At 31.8% G+C, this 19,005-nt stretch overlaps 2 protein-coding genes and 2 long non-coding RNA genes across 5 annotated transcripts; 2 read left to right on the forward strand and 2 right to left on the reverse strand.

The window, feature by feature from the left end:
* The first annotated feature begins 10,150 nt into the window (after positions 1 to 10,150).
* On the forward strand, positions 10,151 to 14,966 carry LOC125420003 (polygalacturonase At1g48100). Its single transcript, XM_016039283.4, has 7 exons — positions 10,151 to 10,755; positions 11,822 to 11,953; positions 12,243 to 12,470; positions 12,572 to 12,616; positions 12,718 to 12,925; positions 13,825 to 14,015; positions 14,265 to 14,966. The coding sequence occupies exons 1-7, from the start codon at positions 10,351 to 10,353 to the stop codon at positions 14,655 to 14,657; spliced, it is 1,602 nt and encodes a 533-aa protein (XP_015894769.4). The 5' UTR covers positions 10,151 to 10,350; the 3' UTR covers positions 14,658 to 14,966.
* Positions 12,819 to 14,574, reverse strand: LOC125420313 (uncharacterized). The gene is made up of 4 exons (XR_007238776.2): positions 14,433 to 14,574; positions 14,150 to 14,350; positions 13,117 to 13,947; positions 12,819 to 12,956 (listed from the first exon to the last, which is right to left on the reverse strand). It is a non-coding gene; the product is annotated as an uncharacterized LOC125420313 (long non-coding RNA).
* On the reverse strand, positions 14,608 to 15,910 carry LOC125420312 (uncharacterized). 2 transcript variants are annotated; one of them, XR_007238775.2, is made up of 3 exons: positions 15,726 to 15,910; positions 15,433 to 15,553; positions 14,608 to 14,746 (listed from the first exon to the last, which is right to left on the reverse strand). It is a non-coding gene; the product is annotated as an uncharacterized LOC125420312 (long non-coding RNA). The 2 variants fall into 2 exon arrangements; XR_007238774.2 differs by lacking the exon at positions 14,608 to 14,746 and having other exon boundaries at positions 15,188 to 15,553.
* Positions 15,911 to 16,076: 166 nt separating this feature from the next.
* Positions 16,077 to 18,934, forward strand: LOC107428707 (1,4-dihydroxy-2-naphthoyl-CoA synthase, peroxisomal). Its single transcript, XM_016039284.4, has 9 exons — positions 16,077 to 16,476; positions 16,576 to 16,698; positions 16,850 to 16,951; positions 17,150 to 17,188; positions 17,421 to 17,519; positions 17,649 to 17,696; positions 17,899 to 17,994; positions 18,292 to 18,414; positions 18,570 to 18,934. The coding sequence occupies exons 1-9, from the start codon at positions 16,219 to 16,221 to the stop codon at positions 18,684 to 18,686; spliced, it is 1,005 nt and encodes a 334-aa protein (XP_015894770.3). The 5' UTR covers positions 16,077 to 16,218; the 3' UTR covers positions 18,687 to 18,934.
* The last annotated feature ends 71 nt before the right edge of the window (positions 18,935 to 19,005 follow it).

Below are 19,005 nucleotides of genomic sequence, written 5' to 3' on the forward strand. Positions count from 1 at the left end.
CATCATAATACTGAAATACTGTTTTTTATTTGGAGTTTTATTAATTTAAGCTGTTATCTTTGAAGCCAACTTGGGTTTAAAACATGCTGTAATTTCATAAGCCAGTGTGTGAGTGAGAGAGACAGCAATGCAGAAGCTTTTTCACCTTCAAAACGTCCGAATCCCATATGCAATGTCTGTTTGGAATGTTGGAGTGGACCTTATTGCACCACACCATAAATTTTTACTAGGCCAAATTTAAAACAGTTTAGTTTTATCCATTTAAGTCGACCTCCCAAATGAGAACTGCTTGAAGTGCATTTAACATTGTTTATGACCTATTTGTGCCACTTCACCATAAAAAATAAAAATAAAAAAGTAAAAAACCCCTGTTTGTTCCACAAATGGAGAACAAGGATGTATGCAGGGAAAAAAAAGCATCATAGAATTATGATGTCAATTTTTAATTATTGGCCTGAGAATTCACTTGTTGCTATTGAAGCCTATGCCTGATATATCGTGAATTATTCATGAATTGGAATGTGTTTGAAATTTTGCCTTATAAAGTGAAGTGAAAACAGACCCACGTAAGGAACAAGACGAATGAAAAAACTAGAAACACACATCATGAACAACAAAAAAGCTTAGCTGAGTTTGGCCCAGGAAGAGGCATGGACAAAGATCTACATTTCATTGTTGACTTGACCTATGACTAAACCTCAATCCATTGGGTCAAATTAGCCTTCTTCAACCTTAACTGGGTTTGGCCTCGGAAAGCTTATAATAACTTTCATCACTTTTTACAATTTCATGCAACCCATAAGTAGGAAAAATAAATTTCTTTTCTCGGTAGTCACCAAAAAAAAATAAACAAATAAAAAAAAAAGGCCAAACTAATAAATAAATGAAGAAGAAAAATCTCAAATACCAAACCAAACTCGTCCAAAGTAATTAATAAAACATTGTGTCAATGATTCTGGTGGTAGCAATCAAATGTTAATTAATTGATCAATGCCTTTTTTTTTTTTTTTTCTTATTTTTATCAAGGCGAGTTTAAAATTGAGGATAAAACAACGACGTGTTCAATATTATTTTTTTCAATTCTTTTTTTTTTTTTTTTTTTGGCTGAAATTTTTTTTTTTTTTCAATTCTTATTATTATTATTTTTCTATGGAATATGGTCCTATACATAAAATTTGAATATAGACAATTATACATTAGTTGCCAGTAGGTACATTTAGGGACCACTGAGATATACCTGCACAGTCAACCAAAACATGATTTATCAATTGACGTTCAGAACCAAAAGCAATTTTAACCTTTAAGCTTGTTTTGGATATTGGACCCAGAAAGTATACCTGAACTGAATTATAGAAACTATGCCATATAAATAATCACTCTCTCACTCATTCTTTATTCATAAAGCCTCTTCTCGATTTTGGACCCTTAAAAAAAACAGAAAAAGAAAAAAATTAAAACGGTTATATATGTTGGGTTTCTAATTCTTGTTAAGAGACAAATGCATAAGTTTTGTAAAATAGTGTTAGATAGAAGAAGATAATTAATGTGGTCCATATAAACAAAATTTAATTAGAATAAAATGATTGATTGTGCCGGTCTTATATGTGCTTTAAGTTTGTGCTTGTCTTATATGTGCTCTAAGTTCTCCTGCTACATTATGAAGAAAAAGAAACAATTATAAACTATTTTTTTTGTTTCCCGCAAATAATTTTTTTCCAAACAAGAAACAACCAACAAACTGTCCCTTCAATTGGATTTGTAAAATATTACAATTTAGCAATGGCATTGCAGTTTTTCAATAGTTTAATTATAATCACATGGAAAATGGAAATAATTTATAAAAAATTATTTATTAATCCATTTCTTTTACATAATTTTTGCCCATTAAACTAACTAATTATTTATAATAATGATTATCCATAAATAATAACAAAGAAAGAAGGAAAAAGGGAAGCAATTGGTGGTGGGATCCAAGCCAAGAGGATGAACAATACGTGTCTATCCAAAATAGGATATTGTGATATCCACTTTATTGATAATGGATTGTAAGAAAATAAGAAAGACAAAATATAAAATTTCCAATAGGGATCCCAAAACAAAATAAAATATATAATTAATTTTGTAATATTTAATTTTTGTGTTTTTTATCTGATTTTTTTTTAACTTTATTTATTTATTTTATTAATGAAATTGTCTGTCCTCCTAACTTATGTCCCTTCTGAGAATGTTAGGCACCACACGAGTCTTGGGATGGTTGTATATAGCAACTCCCATTTCCTGAAGACACGGTGGTCTCAGCTGTGTGTTCTGCATTATACAAACCTTCAGTCAAACCATTTGTGTTGTGGACACAGAATACAACAAACTTGATTGTAACAAATATATTTATTATCTATACGTACATATACATATAGATTTCAATTTTTGAAAACTATTTTTCAATTTGTAATGAAAAATATAGAAACATGATAAATGCAAAACATTGTCACTTTCCTAACTAGCTTCTTATTTAAATTTATTAATCAAGATCCTTATTGCCTGCATAATAGTCCATATAAAACCATTAAATTGCCTGGAAATGATACCTGGCACGGATCACCTACCTTTAATATAAAAATAAAAATATTAATATTAATTAATCGTGACATCATCCATAGTATTGTCAATAATAATCTAGGCAATAGATTTTAAAAGATTTTAATTCTCTCTTTGTATATATATATAGATACGAAATAAAAAATTAATAAAAGTTTTACAAAACAATTTTATATAAAAGAAACATTATTCGATATTCACTATATAAGGTATGATGGTATAGTAGTATATAATGATTCTAATCTGATTCTTTGATTGCAAGAATAAATTAGTTTAAAAATAAAATACATTCAACAGATTGTGCCTTGTAGGAGCTAATTAACTTTTTCTCTTTTTAAGTATTGAAGATGAGGATTTGAACTCGGGATTTTGGCCTGAAATTCGATTACTTTCAAACTGAGTTGTCATAGGAGCCAGCAAACTTAACGTGGTCCTTACATATCTAGCTATGAGTTGATAACTCAAGAACAAACATGTATATTATATATATATATATAGTTATTTTTATATCATATATATATATATATATATATATATATATATATTTTATATGTATGTTTATATCTTCTATATATGGCTGTATATTTAAAACGCATAAAGAAAAAGATGCCGTGAAGGACTGCACAGGCAACTATGTGGAAGCAGTCACGAGAGGCTGCCATCCAGTACAAAATTACAAACCAGAATGTGTATATATATGCATTATTGAATCTATCTTTATAATATATAACAAAACCAAATGGCCCAACCCGTATATTTTTTTTTAGTAGTTTTGTTTTCACAAATTTCATATGTAATTCTGTTGGAAAATTTTAATAAAATTCAAAATTTAAAAACTTTGATATATATCAAGAAAAAAAAAAAAAGCTTATTCAATGTGGCGCCCCAATTTTTTTTTTATTTTTTTGATAGAAAGAAAAAAAAAATTTACTTCTTCGATGTGACAAACAACAATCATATAGAATTAAATGTTTCTGCACAATTTGGAGCATTGATGAAAGTATCTTATATCCATCAATTTCTTCTGTATTCAATAATTCAAATTACCTTCAAAAATAATATTTGATATATATATAAATAAATATTACAGTGCAGTCTATCCGTATACGAATTTATAATTGTAACAAAACCAATATTTAAAAAAATAAAAAATAAATTTTACTGTACATAATGGTATACACGTAAAATTGATATTTTTTTAAAAAATATCAAATTTAATAAAGATCCATATACAAACAGACACACCGTAACTTCCTACTGCATACCGTAATGTTTCAGTTTTTCCACCATCCAATTCTATTGCAGCTTTAAACAACTTTGCCTTACTGCGACATTCTCATGGTGGATTCGTACAGACAATACCCTGTAAAAGTTCTGCAAGTTGACTTCACCAACATTCCACATTGCTAGATTTTTTATTTTTTTTTTCCTTGGTTGTTGTTGTTGTTGTTTTAACGGTGAATCATTGCAAAATTAAGTTTTTTTTGGTAAAACATCGCAATATGAAGTTGCAGATGATATACATATGCAATTTTTGCAATACAGTACTGCACAATATTATAATCCAATTTGCTGGTAAAAATATGCTATGCTCGTTCGTAAGTCTTTCTGATTAGCTATTAAATCTTTTAAGATATACATATATATAAATTAAATTCACTTTCTAATAGTAAATCTTTTAATATGTCGACTAAATAAATGTTATATTAAAGTCTCTAATAACAACCAATTGATTTTCTTGGGTTTGCTTAATTAAACTATGTCTATTTTTTAAAATTATATTTAAAGGATTTAAGTTTTTTTTTGTATAATATTATAAAACCAACACGATAAAAGACTGATTGCACTTTTTAATTGCTTAAATATTTAAAAACAATACTCAGCTTAGAATTAGAGAAATAGTTTCTGTGAGGATAATTAAGAGGCAAAATCACTATTTTTGAAGTCGTAATTTTGAATTTGATCCATCTCATCCAATTATCTATGAGTCATGAGTCACATGTGGATCTTAGCATGACCAAAATAATGCATAAAAATGGCATTATTTTTTTTTTGGGGGGTAATTGTCAAGGTGTGAAAAATATGTAAACATATAAAATAGGGTGGATTTGATTATGAGCCATGTGGTTTTTGTTCATCTAGATTGGATTAGGGCCAGGTTAAATTAAGTTAGAATAGAGGAATTAAGAAGAAGCAACAGAGAGAATTATGTGAGATCTTGTTAATCAAAAAACCACATGAGTCAGAATCTGAGACTTTAAGGGGCTCAAAGTGATTCCGTGATTATTGCAAGTAAGGCTTTAAACCTAGGCCATAAATTAAGGCTCTCATGGAAAAAAACAAAACAAGTGGAGACAAAATTGCATCGCACTGTTTTTGTCCTTGTAAATTTATTCAAGTGTCAGATTGGGATCTTCTTTCACATATTATAAGCAAATAAAATAAAATATAATAAAATAAGATTTTCCAATTGGAAAAATGAATTCACATGCACAACACAACACCCACACACAACAACAACTACTACTGCTGCTGTACAATAAACAACAGCAATCATATAATTAGTAGAAACCCCCAATGGGGAAGCTTCAGATCAGATGCTTTGTTTTTGGTGAATTCATGATGAAATTAATTAATTAATTAATTAATTATTATTATTATTTTTTCAATTTGCCGGCTCCAAATTCTAGAATGATCCGTGACCCCCTTTATCTTAGAAGTTAATTTTGAATTGATTTATTTCTGTTGTGTAGGGACAACACAAATGGTACACATTTTTCCACTTTAATGTTATTTTGGATGATAATCCGGAAGCTTCTTTTAGGTCCTGTTCTTTCATTTTCATCTTCTTCACACAAAAGAGGAAAAGGAAAAAAGAATTTTTCTTTATTTATTCGCTTGGCCATTGCCAAGTCTCAAAAATATTCAGGTACATTTTAACCCTCAGCTGTCTTAATCATTATAATATCAAAATATATACTTATATATCTTGTTAGCTAATTAAAGCACTTTTACCGCTTTAAATTTGATCACTTTTCGATTAAAAATTAATTTTGCGCATGGCAGATTTAGTGAAAGCTGGGCGCTTAACTACTGTACTCTGTACGATTGTGAAGATCAGTAAAAGGTCTTGTTTTATTATTTACTAATTCTTATATTTAGCTCTTGTTTTTGGCAGTTAGTTAGCTAAAAAAATCACTAAATAACTTGACTATATAAGAAAACATCAGTATTTGATAAGCGGCCAACTCTTACATATATACCATATTTTAATGATGTGGTTGAAAGCTGAAAACTGCTTTCTCATATCTCAAAATTAATTTGTGTAATTCATAAATATCTTAATCCAACACACTAAAGCACTTTGAATAACATATAAACACTCAATCTATTTCAAGATTTAAATTCTGCTTGAGTAATTAATTAATACGTTATTTAATTAAATAAAAGACAGAGAATGTGACAAAAAGTCCAACCATGGGCAAGTAGCTTTAGCGATTGCTTTGACAAGTAAGTGCTTGGAATTTTCATAAAAGATATGTCAAAACAAGTTCATTAATTTACTATATCTTAAATCTAATATGGTTATTTTTCTAGTTTTGCTTTCTGTTTTTTGGATTTATAATTTGTTGTCCTTGAAAATATATATATGTTGTCAATTCTCATTTATTTAAAAAATTGCTTTTCTTGTCGTCTTATTTTTCGCTGAATTCTACTGTAACACACCTACATTTATACATAAATATATAGAATTAACATTTTACCTTCCACCATATATTATGGAATGTAAAAAAAATTGTAATGGGATGTTAAAAAATTTGAAGAAATCATACATACTGGAACGTGTAGCACCCACCATTAAAACAAAAAAAAAAGTACAAGTTCTATAGTAAAATTATATATATATATATATATGTGAATAATTTTATGGTACAGACTATCTGTATACTGTTTTGGATCTGCATATAAATTGTATGTGTCTCTATGTGTGTGTAAGTGTGTGTGTGTATATATATATATATATATGAATGAAGGTTGACGCATGAAAATTTTGATGCCTTGTAAGTGAGAGAAACATTTTCTCTGGAAACAAATAATGGAGTAGAAGGAACACTAATAATCTGTATAAATGCATGGGGTTCACGAGAGAGATACAAAGTTCACGAGCACATAACTCACAAAAAGACGGCTAAGAAGGTCTTACTCCAAATCCTTTCTTTCAATTTGTCTATTTCATCCATTCATTAATTATTTAATATTCATGCTCTTGTATTGTCACACACACCATAGAAACGTCAATACCATACATATATATATAACCATTACATTAATTTTTATAATAATGTTAAAAAAAATTATATATATATATAGAGATATATTTCCACAAGTAGAAAGAGCCCATCATTTTAAAAGATCGGATCTTAATTAGATTCAATCAAACTCTTGATTCTAATAAAAAAATATATATATTTTTCTGAAAAGAATGAAAAATATTTTTCATAATGAGCTAGCTGTACATAAAAAAAATTAATTAATTTGAGGATTATTTTACTGTTTCAAATGGTATAATAAGTCTCAACCTTAAATTGTATGCATCAAACTAAAAAAAAAAAAAAATCATTAAAAAAAATTGTAAATAGAATGAGAATTATCAAAATTTGGTGCATCCAACATCATAAATACTTGAAGAGAGATAGATCATTGTTGATGGGAAATTCTATTATCTGGAGGAGAAAGAGACAGGAAGGCAGAGGTCAAAGACATAAAGATAGAACTTAATTTGCTGGGTGAGGAAAATGAGGTGCACACTGCTTCCCCTACCCTGCCCCTTTTTTTTAGTTAACTTCATGGCCACAGAAAAAAACAATAAAAACTAAAAAATAAAAACATTACCGATGGCGACATTATTCATGGCCTCATGTTCTACAGAGTCATCAGCCAAAAACCTTCAACCAACCGATCGAAACTAACAGAAATCCATATCCATATTTTGATGTCTGCATATAATATTCCAACTTAATTTCTCAAACCCTTTGCCCTTCAATTTCACAGAATTTTAGCTGCCGTGTCTATTCATATATATATATATATATATATACACACACACACACTATATACAGAGAGAGAGAGAGAGAGAGAGAGAACTATTCTTGTAGGAATTAAATTTCAGTTTATAATAACTAATCATTTAAAATCTAAATGCTTATTATGTCATCATAATTTTTCATTATAAATTGAGAAATGTATAATTTTTAGATGATCATATATATTTATTTATATCACATATATAATTAGTAGTCTCTCTAATTTTTTTTTCTTTAAGAATATTTATGTAAATTATTTAATTTAATGCCAAAAACACAAAAATTAAACACCAAAATGTTATGGACAATAAATAAAACAGGGCTAGTCAGACCAGGTTAAATTAGTTTTTTTTTTCTCTTTTTGCATATTCAATTGGAAAGTGTGAGATTGAAGAAAGGATACCTCTGGATGATTCTTTGAGGGAACAAACGTTTCATAAATATATTTTAATTTCCTTCGTAACGATAAATATCATATCTCTAAGTTGATGCTGTTTATGCACTTTACCTGTACCAAAAAAAAGGTAGCTTTTTTTTTTTTTTTTTTTTTTAATTATAACTAGAAAATCCCAAGTTTTTGGCACTATTAATTATATCACTGTTTTAATTTCTTTCCCTTTTTGTTTAATCTCTTTTTTGTCTCTGAAAAACCATTATTTTTATACAGAGATTAAACATGTGACCTGAACAGAAATAAATAATTTCATCCCCCTCAATACTTTGAGACATATATTGAAAGTATAAATAGTACACACTAGGCCACTTGGTACTATCTTGTCATAATTCTTTCAGAAGTAACATATACAAGTAAAATCAAAAGGCAAAAACTATGGGCTATGGCGGTTTTCCTTAAAAATTAAATTTCCATCATGTTAACAACAACAATTATAAATTTATTCATTTCTCAATATATTAAAATCCAAAAGCTCTGAAACCCATTAACTATTGCTTAATAACCATCAAATCCCATATGTTAATTATTGTGAATTTGGAATATTTGTGTCTCTTTGGGTTTTGGAGACATCTTTTTAACTTCCTTTTTACCTTATTCCTCTCAATGTCTAGGTGATTGGAAAATTTTAATGTATATTCAATTCTGAAAGAGGAAAAAGAGAAAAGATATGATGGAGCAAAAATGAACCAATGAGGGCGTGGTGTGTTTTTAGGCATGGGGTGCGGATCAAGAAGACAAAATACCAAAAAAATAAAAAATAAAAATAAAAAAAAGGGTAGCCCGTGAACGTTGCATGTGACTATAAAGTGCTGTTATAATCAGTGCCGGCCCTTTGACACCTTATAGACCCACTCACATGTCTCTTTTCGGCTTTTACATCGGCTTTCTATCATTAATTTTTATATTTATTAGTTTAATATTTACGCATTGATCTAAATGAGTCACATAAAAGTATGCCACAGAAACTCAGGAAAAAAAAAAAAAGAAAAAAAAAAGGCTATAATCTCACTACATGCTTCTGGCTTTCATACATAATTTTCAAACCATCATATGATAGAAAAAAACCATCATATGATAGAAACCCATGGAGAAAATTTCTTGAAAGTATAAATTTTAGATTCTCTGTTACTTGATCAACACAAATATATAATTTTGGTATAAAATATATAATTTTGATACAGAATTGACATCTAATTATATATAATTGTGAAATAAAATTATATGCAAATATTTCATGAATTAAATATAATTGAGCTTTGACCTTTACCATAATATGTATGTTAAGAAAATTATATAAATATGAGATTGATGTTATAATATTATAGTAGAAATTTATTGGATCCATCCATTAGATTTAATTTAAAAAAATAGGTCAAGCCAATCCAACAGCTTGGATAACCCGGTTGGATACTTGGATATATATATATATATATGTGTGTGTGTGTGTGTGTGTGTGTGTGTGTGTGTGTGTAGTACTTTATACACGAAGGTAACCTCCAATAGGTAAAATTTAATTTATACACATACATAGAACATCTATTTATAAGCTTAGCACTAATGCTGGATGACCAAAAAGAATAGGTCTTCCATAAGGGAGGAAAAACACCATAGAAATATTTTTCTGGTTTTTTGTCTCTTTTTGTTAATGAACAAAATGAATACCTAGAAGGAGAATGAAAAAGTGTATTTATATGCGGATAAATATTAGGCTATTTGGGTTTTCCATAGCTTCACATAAATAGTGGATATATATACAAGAAGGAATCAAAACGTCGCTGTTTTTGCATAATAATTGGTTGAATTACATGCAATAGCATATTGACACATGGCAAACGCTGGCCCCTGTTTATGGTGTAATTAAAAAAATTCCAACCAAAATTCACATAAAAGAAAACACAAAAATTAATGAAATGGAAAAAAATAAGAAAAAGAAGAAAAGTGAAAACAGAGAATGAAATATATAAATGCATATATGTAAACAACATGCATTATCAATATAATTTTTGTATATATCTGTTGCTATATGTCTGCACAGTCTTATAAGGCTTTGGAGTTCTCTCCCTATTTAAACCACCAACCATCTCTTCTCTTGGCTATCTTCAATACCATTTTCTCTCTCTCTCTCTCTCTCCCTTTCTCTGTTTTCTGTTTCTGTCTCTGTTTCTCTCTCTCTCTCTCTGCCTCTCTGCCTCTCTTTACCATCCACATTACAATAAAATGATAGGGTTTAGTTTTAGAAGCCTCACATTCACGTTTTTATTTGCATTTCTTATATGGTCATCAAATTTTGAAGCTTTCATTGCTAGAAGAGGAAGACATTGGAGGCCAAGCAGAGGAGGTACTTCAAGTTCTCTGTATAAGAATAAGGGAAAGTACAATCATGGACATAATAATAATAATAATCATAATCATCACCATGGTAGCAGTGGATCAAAAACAAAACCAAAATCACCACCATCTCATAAAGTCGTTGTAGCTCCACCACCACCTTTGACTCCAAAACCAAAAGAAGCTACTCCTCCAAGTCCTCCACGGAAAGGTAACAATAATGGTGGACATTCTGTCACTTTTAATGTACTGAATTTTGGCGCTAAAGGAGATGGAAGTACAGACGACACCAAGGTTGGTTGGTTTTTTTCTCTGAATGTTTTATTTGTATTTGTATTTGTATTTTTTAATTTGTTCTTGGTTTTTTTTGTTTGTTTGCTTGAGAATTCATGGTTATGGAGGTTTTCTAGCTTTTTGAGATTATTAAAAGGAGAGCTTTAAAGCTAATTGGCAAAATCATATGCGTTCAGAAAAGTTGAAAAGTACATTATGGTGAATAATCTCAGCTTTTCGTAGCTTTTTAGTAAGCAAAAGTTGTACAAAGTCCTACTTCAAAAAGCTGTAAAAAGACTGTTCTTTTTTTTTTTTTTTTTTTTTTTGATTAGTGAAATGGGTCCTTTTTTTTTTAAATGAAAATGTCCTTTGCATCTGTTTTGACAGTTTAAGTATGAAATGTAAAAAATAAAAAATAACAAAATAGAGACAAATTTTTACACTGCTTTATGATGTGTTTTCAAAAACGTCAATTTCTTTTTTTATGAAGTGTTTAGGCAGAAAAAAAGGAAATACTTCCACAAATTATTTAGAATATTTAGTTTGACAGTTTTAATCACACTTATGAAATTCACATTGTGCATTTTATTACCTAATGCATGCAGTAAACTATTACAAAATCTTTAACATAAATCTTCAGACAGATTGGACATTTTATTTTTGTTTTGTTTTGTTTTTTGTTTTTTGTTTTTTTTTATAATTCTCTTTTTTTTTAATTAAATTCTGGCAGTCGAACTTGGCTTTTTCTTTTTTGGGTTTCTTTTTAAATGTATATATATATATATATATATATATTTGTCATGGTGATAAAAAAATAAAAATAAAAATTATACATGAAAAATAAGGAATAGAAAAAAGGTAGTAGATATAAAAAGGGAAAAGACAACAAGAACTACGCAAGCATGTGGGACCCCCCCCAAAAATGATTCTCGTTACGGCAGTTGGGTCACGATTCCAACAATAATCGTAATACAGTTTTTACACGAACCAACAACGATTGTATAATTTTACTCTTATATAACTTTGAAAAAAAGAAATAATAATAATAATAAATTGACAAAGAGAATTTGGCTATGGTGCTATGCAGGCATTCCAAGATGCATGGGCAGCTGCTTGTAAGGTCGAGGCATCGACGCTCATTGTTCCATCAGGTTCCCAATTCCTTGTGGGTCCCATTTCATTCTCTGGCCCATATTGTGCAGCCAATATCCTGTTTCAGGTAAGTTTTTATTTATTTATTTATTTACTTCTCTATATTATTATAAAATAAACTATTTAAGTTCATTTTAATTGTTAACATAAATGAGTAAGATCAACATGTAAAATTTAGTAATACTAAATACAAATAAATAAAAATAAAATATTGCATTGATTTTAATGTAAAATTCATAATTCTAGTATTAAAAAAGTTGACATTCTATAACTTTATGCTCCTATTAAAAAGTGCAACCAATTATGTGCCTTGAGCACAATTCAAGAAATAACTGATGAAATGGTTTAATTCTCAGTTGGATGGCACAATTATAGCACCAACAGACTCCAAGGCATGGGGTAAAGGTCTATTGCAATGGCTGGAATTCACAAAGCTAAGGGGGATAACAATTCAGGGAAATGGTGTCATTGATGGAAGAGGCTCAGTCTGGTGGCAAGACTATCCTTATGAGGATCCCGACGATGAATCGAAACTCATTGTCCCATTAAACAGCACAGCGCAACAAAATCCACCAATGCCGCCGGTAAGTATATATCCTTTTAATTTTCTACCTTCAACTGTTTTATGTTTCTTGATCGATAACTCCGAAAACTGATCATACCCTTGTTCAATTTTCTGTGGTAGATAAGAAGCTCCCTCAGTGGGAAAATGCCAAGCATCAAGCCAACGGTAAGGACCACAAGAGAAACATACATTCCAACCAAACTCAACATGAGAAAAATACATTGCATCAAAGTAACATGGTTTTTGTTGTACTCTTTGTTGCACAGGCACTGCGGTTTTATGGGAGTTTTAATGTGACGGTCACAGGCATAACAATCCAGAGCAGTCCCCAATTCCACCTCAAGTTCGATAACTGCATAGGTGTTTTGGTCCATGATATTAGCGTCTCATCCCCTGGGGATAGTCCAAATACTGATGGGATTCACCTACAGAACTCCAAAGATGTGCTCATTCACAGCACTACTCTGGCTTGCGGTAATTTACATTCCCTGCTGTCTCAATATTCCTGTCATTTCACACTTTCATATGGACAAATTGTGGGGACAATTGTGGGGCTGAATGTAACATTTATAGGCAATAGCCAAAAGGTTACTGGATTCAAAGTAATAGGGAAATTGCGATGGCAATTTATGTATCACAGAGAAAAGGATCAGAAAATTGCGTACCTGGAAGGGGATTCTAGAATTTAAGGCACAATCTTATCCTAGTAGCAGCCTCATTCTTCACCATGAACAATGTCTGATCACTAAGAATTTGACACATGGCAACAATCAACCCATAGTACTCCAAGCATCCTAGCCACCCAGTTATTTTTGATGCAGGGAACCACCCAATAAAGGATTAGGTTCTTTGAACCCCGCAGATAGGAAAACTAATTTTTCTTCAAACGCCCTCACTATTTTCCTCCTCAAGTTCTGCTTACCATCCCTCTTCCCTTATCCACTTATGCCCTTTTGCTTACTATGGCTTACTTCATAGCTGACACTTGACGTACATAATTTGAATCGGTTTTGAATGGTTTAAACTTTTAGGATTGATGGTAACAAAACACTCTATCTCTCTAACTGCATTGTATTTTTAATGCAGAGGGTAAGTAGATGTAGAATAAGCTCCATAGTAGTATGAGATGGATAGTAAACATAAAAGGGTCTAAATGTCAAGCATAGCCGATATCACAGAGTGTATATGAAGCTTAATGCCCACATCTGTGAAAAACAATTTAGTATGATAGTGGGCAGGGAGTGGAATCAGAAGTGGACCTAACATAGATAAGACAAGAAGGATGAGAAAGACAATGACAAATTGGCCATATATAGCTTCATCTGTTGATAAAAAGTAAAAATAAAGCTCCTAAATTCTATTAATTTGTGCAGGAGATGATTGTATTTCAATACAAACTGGATGCTCGAATGTATACATACACAACGTGAACTGTGGGCCAGGGCATGGAATCAGCATTGGAAGTCTAGGGAGGTACAACACCAAAGCCTGTGTCTCTAACATCACCGTCCGAGACGTAGTGATGCACAACACAATGAATGGTGTCAGAATCAAGACATGGCAGGTATTAATACAATAATATATCATATGATTGAAAACTTAAAAATAAAAAAATCAAGCAAGAGCCTAATTTAAAGTCAGGTAAAACAAAGTCTATCAAAACCCAACAACATTTAAAGCTAAGCCTTATGGAAATACATTTTTCATGAAGCGATGATCAATTCAGATTTCTTCAAACACATTCATGTTGTTTGTAAAGTTTGACAAATCTTCATTGTCTTTAGATATAATGTAATGTGTCTTATATCTGCAGGGTGGATCAGGCTCTGTGCAGGGAGTGCTGTTCTCAAACATCCAAGTTTCTGAAGTTCAACTTCCAATTGTGATTGATCAGTTCTACTGTGATAAAAGCACATGCACGAATCAAACAACGGCAGTGGCTCTATCAGATATCAACTATGAGAGAATAAGAGGGACTTACACAGTAAAACCTGTTCACTTTGCCTGTAGCGATAGCCTACCATGTGTAGACGTGACACTAAACGCCATACAGCTGAAACCACTGCAAGAACGCTATCACATGTATGATCCATTCTGCTGGCAGACTTTTGGAGAGTTGAGGTCACCTACTGTTCCACCAATCGAGTGTTTACAGATTGGCAAACCATCCAACAACCGGGTTCAGTCCGATCACGACGCATGTTAATTCTATACCATGTGTTTGATGGTGTATTCACTTGCGTGGTCGGCATGATTTTCCGACCCCTTTCACACCATTAACTGGTTCATAAATGCCTGTATATTTTGGCAGTACTAGATTATAGGAAATTTTCATTTTTTTAGAAAGATTACATTGTCTGTGATTTGTGAGAGAGTATACAGCATTGCTTTTAAGTATCTGGAATTCTATAGTAATGTATAAGCCAGCATTCATTGTTATGGCAGATTGCCCGAGTGAGAGAATAGTATACAAGTGTTTGCATTTAGATGTGCAATAAAAATATCTACATCTAAACGTGTTTGGAATTGTGAACAATGCAAATATAAGTGAATGTACAAAGACTAGGCTTGTATACAGCACTGTATATATTAATAACAAATATATGGTGAACTAAACTTTCACGAATGATCTATCGCTCATAAAGCAAGTAGATTGTTTGGGCATTGTAGAGAAAGTACAAATATTGTTAAGCAGAATTGCAGAAAAAGAACATAACAAACAGCCACACACACATATACATACATAGTAAGCCATTAAAAATCCTTTGAATCAAATTTAATTTACATAAGCGAAAAACCTAGGCCAAGGAAGCAGTAAATGACAGATAAAGAACTCCAGTCTTAAAGCAGTTATCAAGAAAGATTCAGAAAAACCATAACATTACTGAATGAGTATTTGGGGTAGCAGCGAATGCATCAAAGCTTAAAAGCAGCTGAAAAACACTAATAGGATAACCAAAAGGGATGCTTAGCAAATGGACCTCTGTTCCAGCATCACTCTATCAAAGTCCGTGGTGCTGGAAACCAACCAGTCACAATCCAGCCACTGAAAACAAATCTCCACCATTGAAGCTATACCATTTAAACTTTTCCTGCATCAATCTTCGTGAGAAAAAAAGATTATGAATTAGAAAGAAGAAAAATTAAGACAAATAAAAAGCAAAGAATTCTAATTTATTCATGAAATCAACAGAACAATTTTTTCAGATTAAATGAAAAATAAAGATAAAAAAAAAAAAGAAGTTACAATTTTCTTTCAAAAACATATGCCTACGTATTATCATCTTCAACAAAATAAAGATCGAAATTCTCGATAACGATAGCAAGGTAGACTTAGGATTCCGATTACGGGATTCTTTGCAAGCGATCTCAAGCGGCCACTACCCCCAGAGCAGGCTTCAGCAAGAACCAGCAATCGATTACTCTGCACAAGCGCTGCAATCACCGATACGCACCGTTTAACAATTAATAATGAACCGGCAGCGTTTCGTTTCCTTCCCACCAAACGCACCGTATCATCAAACGCAAACTGTCTCTGTCATTTTTGTCGCTTTTTCTCGCGCCCTTATCCTATCCAAACGTACCAAGCAAACAGTCAGAAAGCGAAATCCTCAACTCCTCCATCTTCAACCACCCCAAACACAGTACACAATAAACAATAAACAATACTTTAGAACGTTGAACCACCCATTAAACAAAACACGAACACCAAAAGCCCCGGTATAGTCAATAGCTCCATATTCTGACCTTTTTCTCATCTTCCATCCATGTCGACAATTGCAGAGAACGAGCTCAATACAGTGAAAAGAAGAATTGCCTCTGTTGCCAACCATCTCATCCCGGTCCATTCGGGTCCGACTTGCAGCTCAATTGAGTTCTCCAATGCGTCGATGAACGACAGCTACCATCGGATTCACGGCGATGTTGCTACTCACCCAGTTGTTTGGAGAAGTGCTTGTGATGAGTCTGGGAAGGAATTCACCGACATTATCTACGAGAAAGCTGTCGATGAAGGAATAGCGAAAGTAAGGCTTTGATCCACAAGTTGCTTGTTGAAAACCTTACCTCTTAATAGTTCAAAGTAGTAATCTTTATTTGCTTATATTATCTTTCGGCGGAATTAGATAACGATTAACAGGCCGGATAGAAGGAATGCATTCCGGCCTCTGACAGTTAAGGAGCTACTTCGGGCATTCAATGATGCTAGAGATGATAGTTCCATTGGAGTCATTATTCTAACAGGAAAGGTACTTTCTAATTCTCACTCCATTGAAACAACAAATGTGTACTAATTGAGCAATTTTCTGCTATAAATGCTTTCAAAGTTGTTCATATTTTAGTTAGTTTTTGGACCTGTTTTGTTGACTTGTTTGTCTATGCCAATTTGATGTTTTAAAGGGAACCAAAGCGTTCTGTAGCGGTGGTGATCAGGCTTTGAGGACTAAAGATGGTTATGCTGATTATGAAAATTTTGGTCGTCTTAATGTTTTAGATCTTCAGGTACAAACAACATTTATCTAAAATTCGCTTGTCATAGCCTGCTATCATATTAGGTACCCCACATTATGCCTATGTCTATCCATTTAAATACTTTTATTCCAAGCAAAAAAAAAAAATAATAAAAAAAAATAAAAAATTTAAGAGTAATATACTTATTTTCATCGGTGTTTACTTGTTATTTTATAATGATACATGCAGGTACAGATCCGCCGTCTACCGAAACCAGTTATAGCGATGGTATGTTGTTCTTAAAGCTTAAATCTTATTGTGTTGCAATTTAGTCTTTCTTTATCAGACTCTGCATTAGTGCTAGTGCTATAACTGTGAACCTTAAAATGTTGAAGATTGTTGTATTTGGTATTTGGTTTTAAGCTTTTTACCACATATTGGAATGCTTGAAATGCTAATGGATTGATTTATCAATAACCTTATATGGTATTTAGAATTACGTCATTTTAATTTTTTGCAGGTAGCTGGTTATGCTGTTGGAGGAGGACATGTATTACACATGGTCTGTGATCTGACTATTGCAGCAGACAATGCTATTTTTGGGCAAACTGGTCCTAAGGTGCTATCTATGGTTATGTTGGAGTTAATACTTTCATTTCTGTGCTATAGATATAACTGATCAAAATATGGAAACCTTCATTGAAAGTATAAGCCTTTAAATTTTGCCTTGTTCTACATGTGGCTGCAGGTTGGAAGCTTTGACGCTGGTTACGGAAGTTCAATCATGTCCCGTTTGGTAAGCCATTGAAGTTGATGCTTCTAATATGCAAATACTTTTAAGACTATTCTCGTCTGCTTGCTCAGTGCTCTTATGATGCTGTAGATGATTAGATGGTGAAAAGTGTATACTTGATGGTTGATGTGGAATAGGATTTGTATACATGACAAATGATTTTGATTTTGTCAAAAATATTTGGAAATGGAATTTGGCTAAACAGGTTGGGCCTAAAAGAGCACGTGAAATGTGGTTTCTTGCAAGGTTTTATACTGCTTCAGAGGCAGAGAAAATGGGACTTGTCAATACTGTTGTACCGGTGAGTTGATTTCAAATTGTAACTTGTCAATACTGTTGTACCGGTGAGTTGATTTCAAATTCTAAACGTGCTAATCTCTCTCCAGTTTCTGCTTTATAAGTCTCAACATTATGGTTATCATGTTATAAACTGCAAAAGCACTGGACTTCTTCTAGGATATTTTAGTTTCAAACTTCACAGACAAGAAAAAATACAAACCTCATGCTTGTTAAAGTCAAATGCTTTTATCAATTACTTTTCTACAGATGAGTTCAATTTCAAATAACTGATATCACTGTTTTTCCAATTTCTCTCCAGCTAGAAAATTTAGAGCAAGAAACAGTTAAATGGTGTAGAGAGATCCTAAGAAATAGTCCCACTGCAATTCGGGTGCTAAAATCGGCTCTTAATGCTGTTGATGATGGGCATGCTGGACTCCAGGTACCTTTAAGTTTTACACTTCCGTCCATCAACGTTAATATCAACTCTGCAAGCAATTTAGCAGTTTATCCTTTTTTCTTATAGAACATGTTAATTTATTCTTCTCATTGTATTTGCATTTCTAAACAACTAAGGCATCCTTATGATCAACACAGGAACTTGGAGGAAACGCCACCCTCATATTTTATGGCACCGAGGAAGGAAATGAGGGGAAAACAGCTTATGTTCAACATAGACGTCCAGACTTCTCCAAATTTCCCCGACGTCCTTAATATGGAATGGTTTTAATTTCCATTGTTTTGCCACAATATCATAAACTTGGTCATTTTGGTAATTGGATTGGTAAAGAGGGAAAAATGAAAAAAATAAACAAATAAAGGATTGATTTCCATTTTGTAATTTAGTTTTGATTCATCACCGTATTCAGTTGTAAGGTCATGTCAAATAAATTTTAGCCCCATCCAAATAAATACTGCTTCTTTTGCAGTAAAGAAAGAATAAGTGCCAAATTGTTATGAGATGGCGTGGTGCTTTCTATATTCTTCATTCCTCACCCACACACCATTAATTGCCACTAAAAAATTCTAATAA

This window comes from Ziziphus jujuba, chromosome 12, assembly GCF_031755915.1.
Source record: "Ziziphus jujuba cultivar Dongzao chromosome 12, ASM3175591v1".
NCBI classification, from domain to species: domain Eukaryota; kingdom Viridiplantae; phylum Streptophyta; class Magnoliopsida; order Rosales; family Rhamnaceae; genus Ziziphus; species Ziziphus jujuba.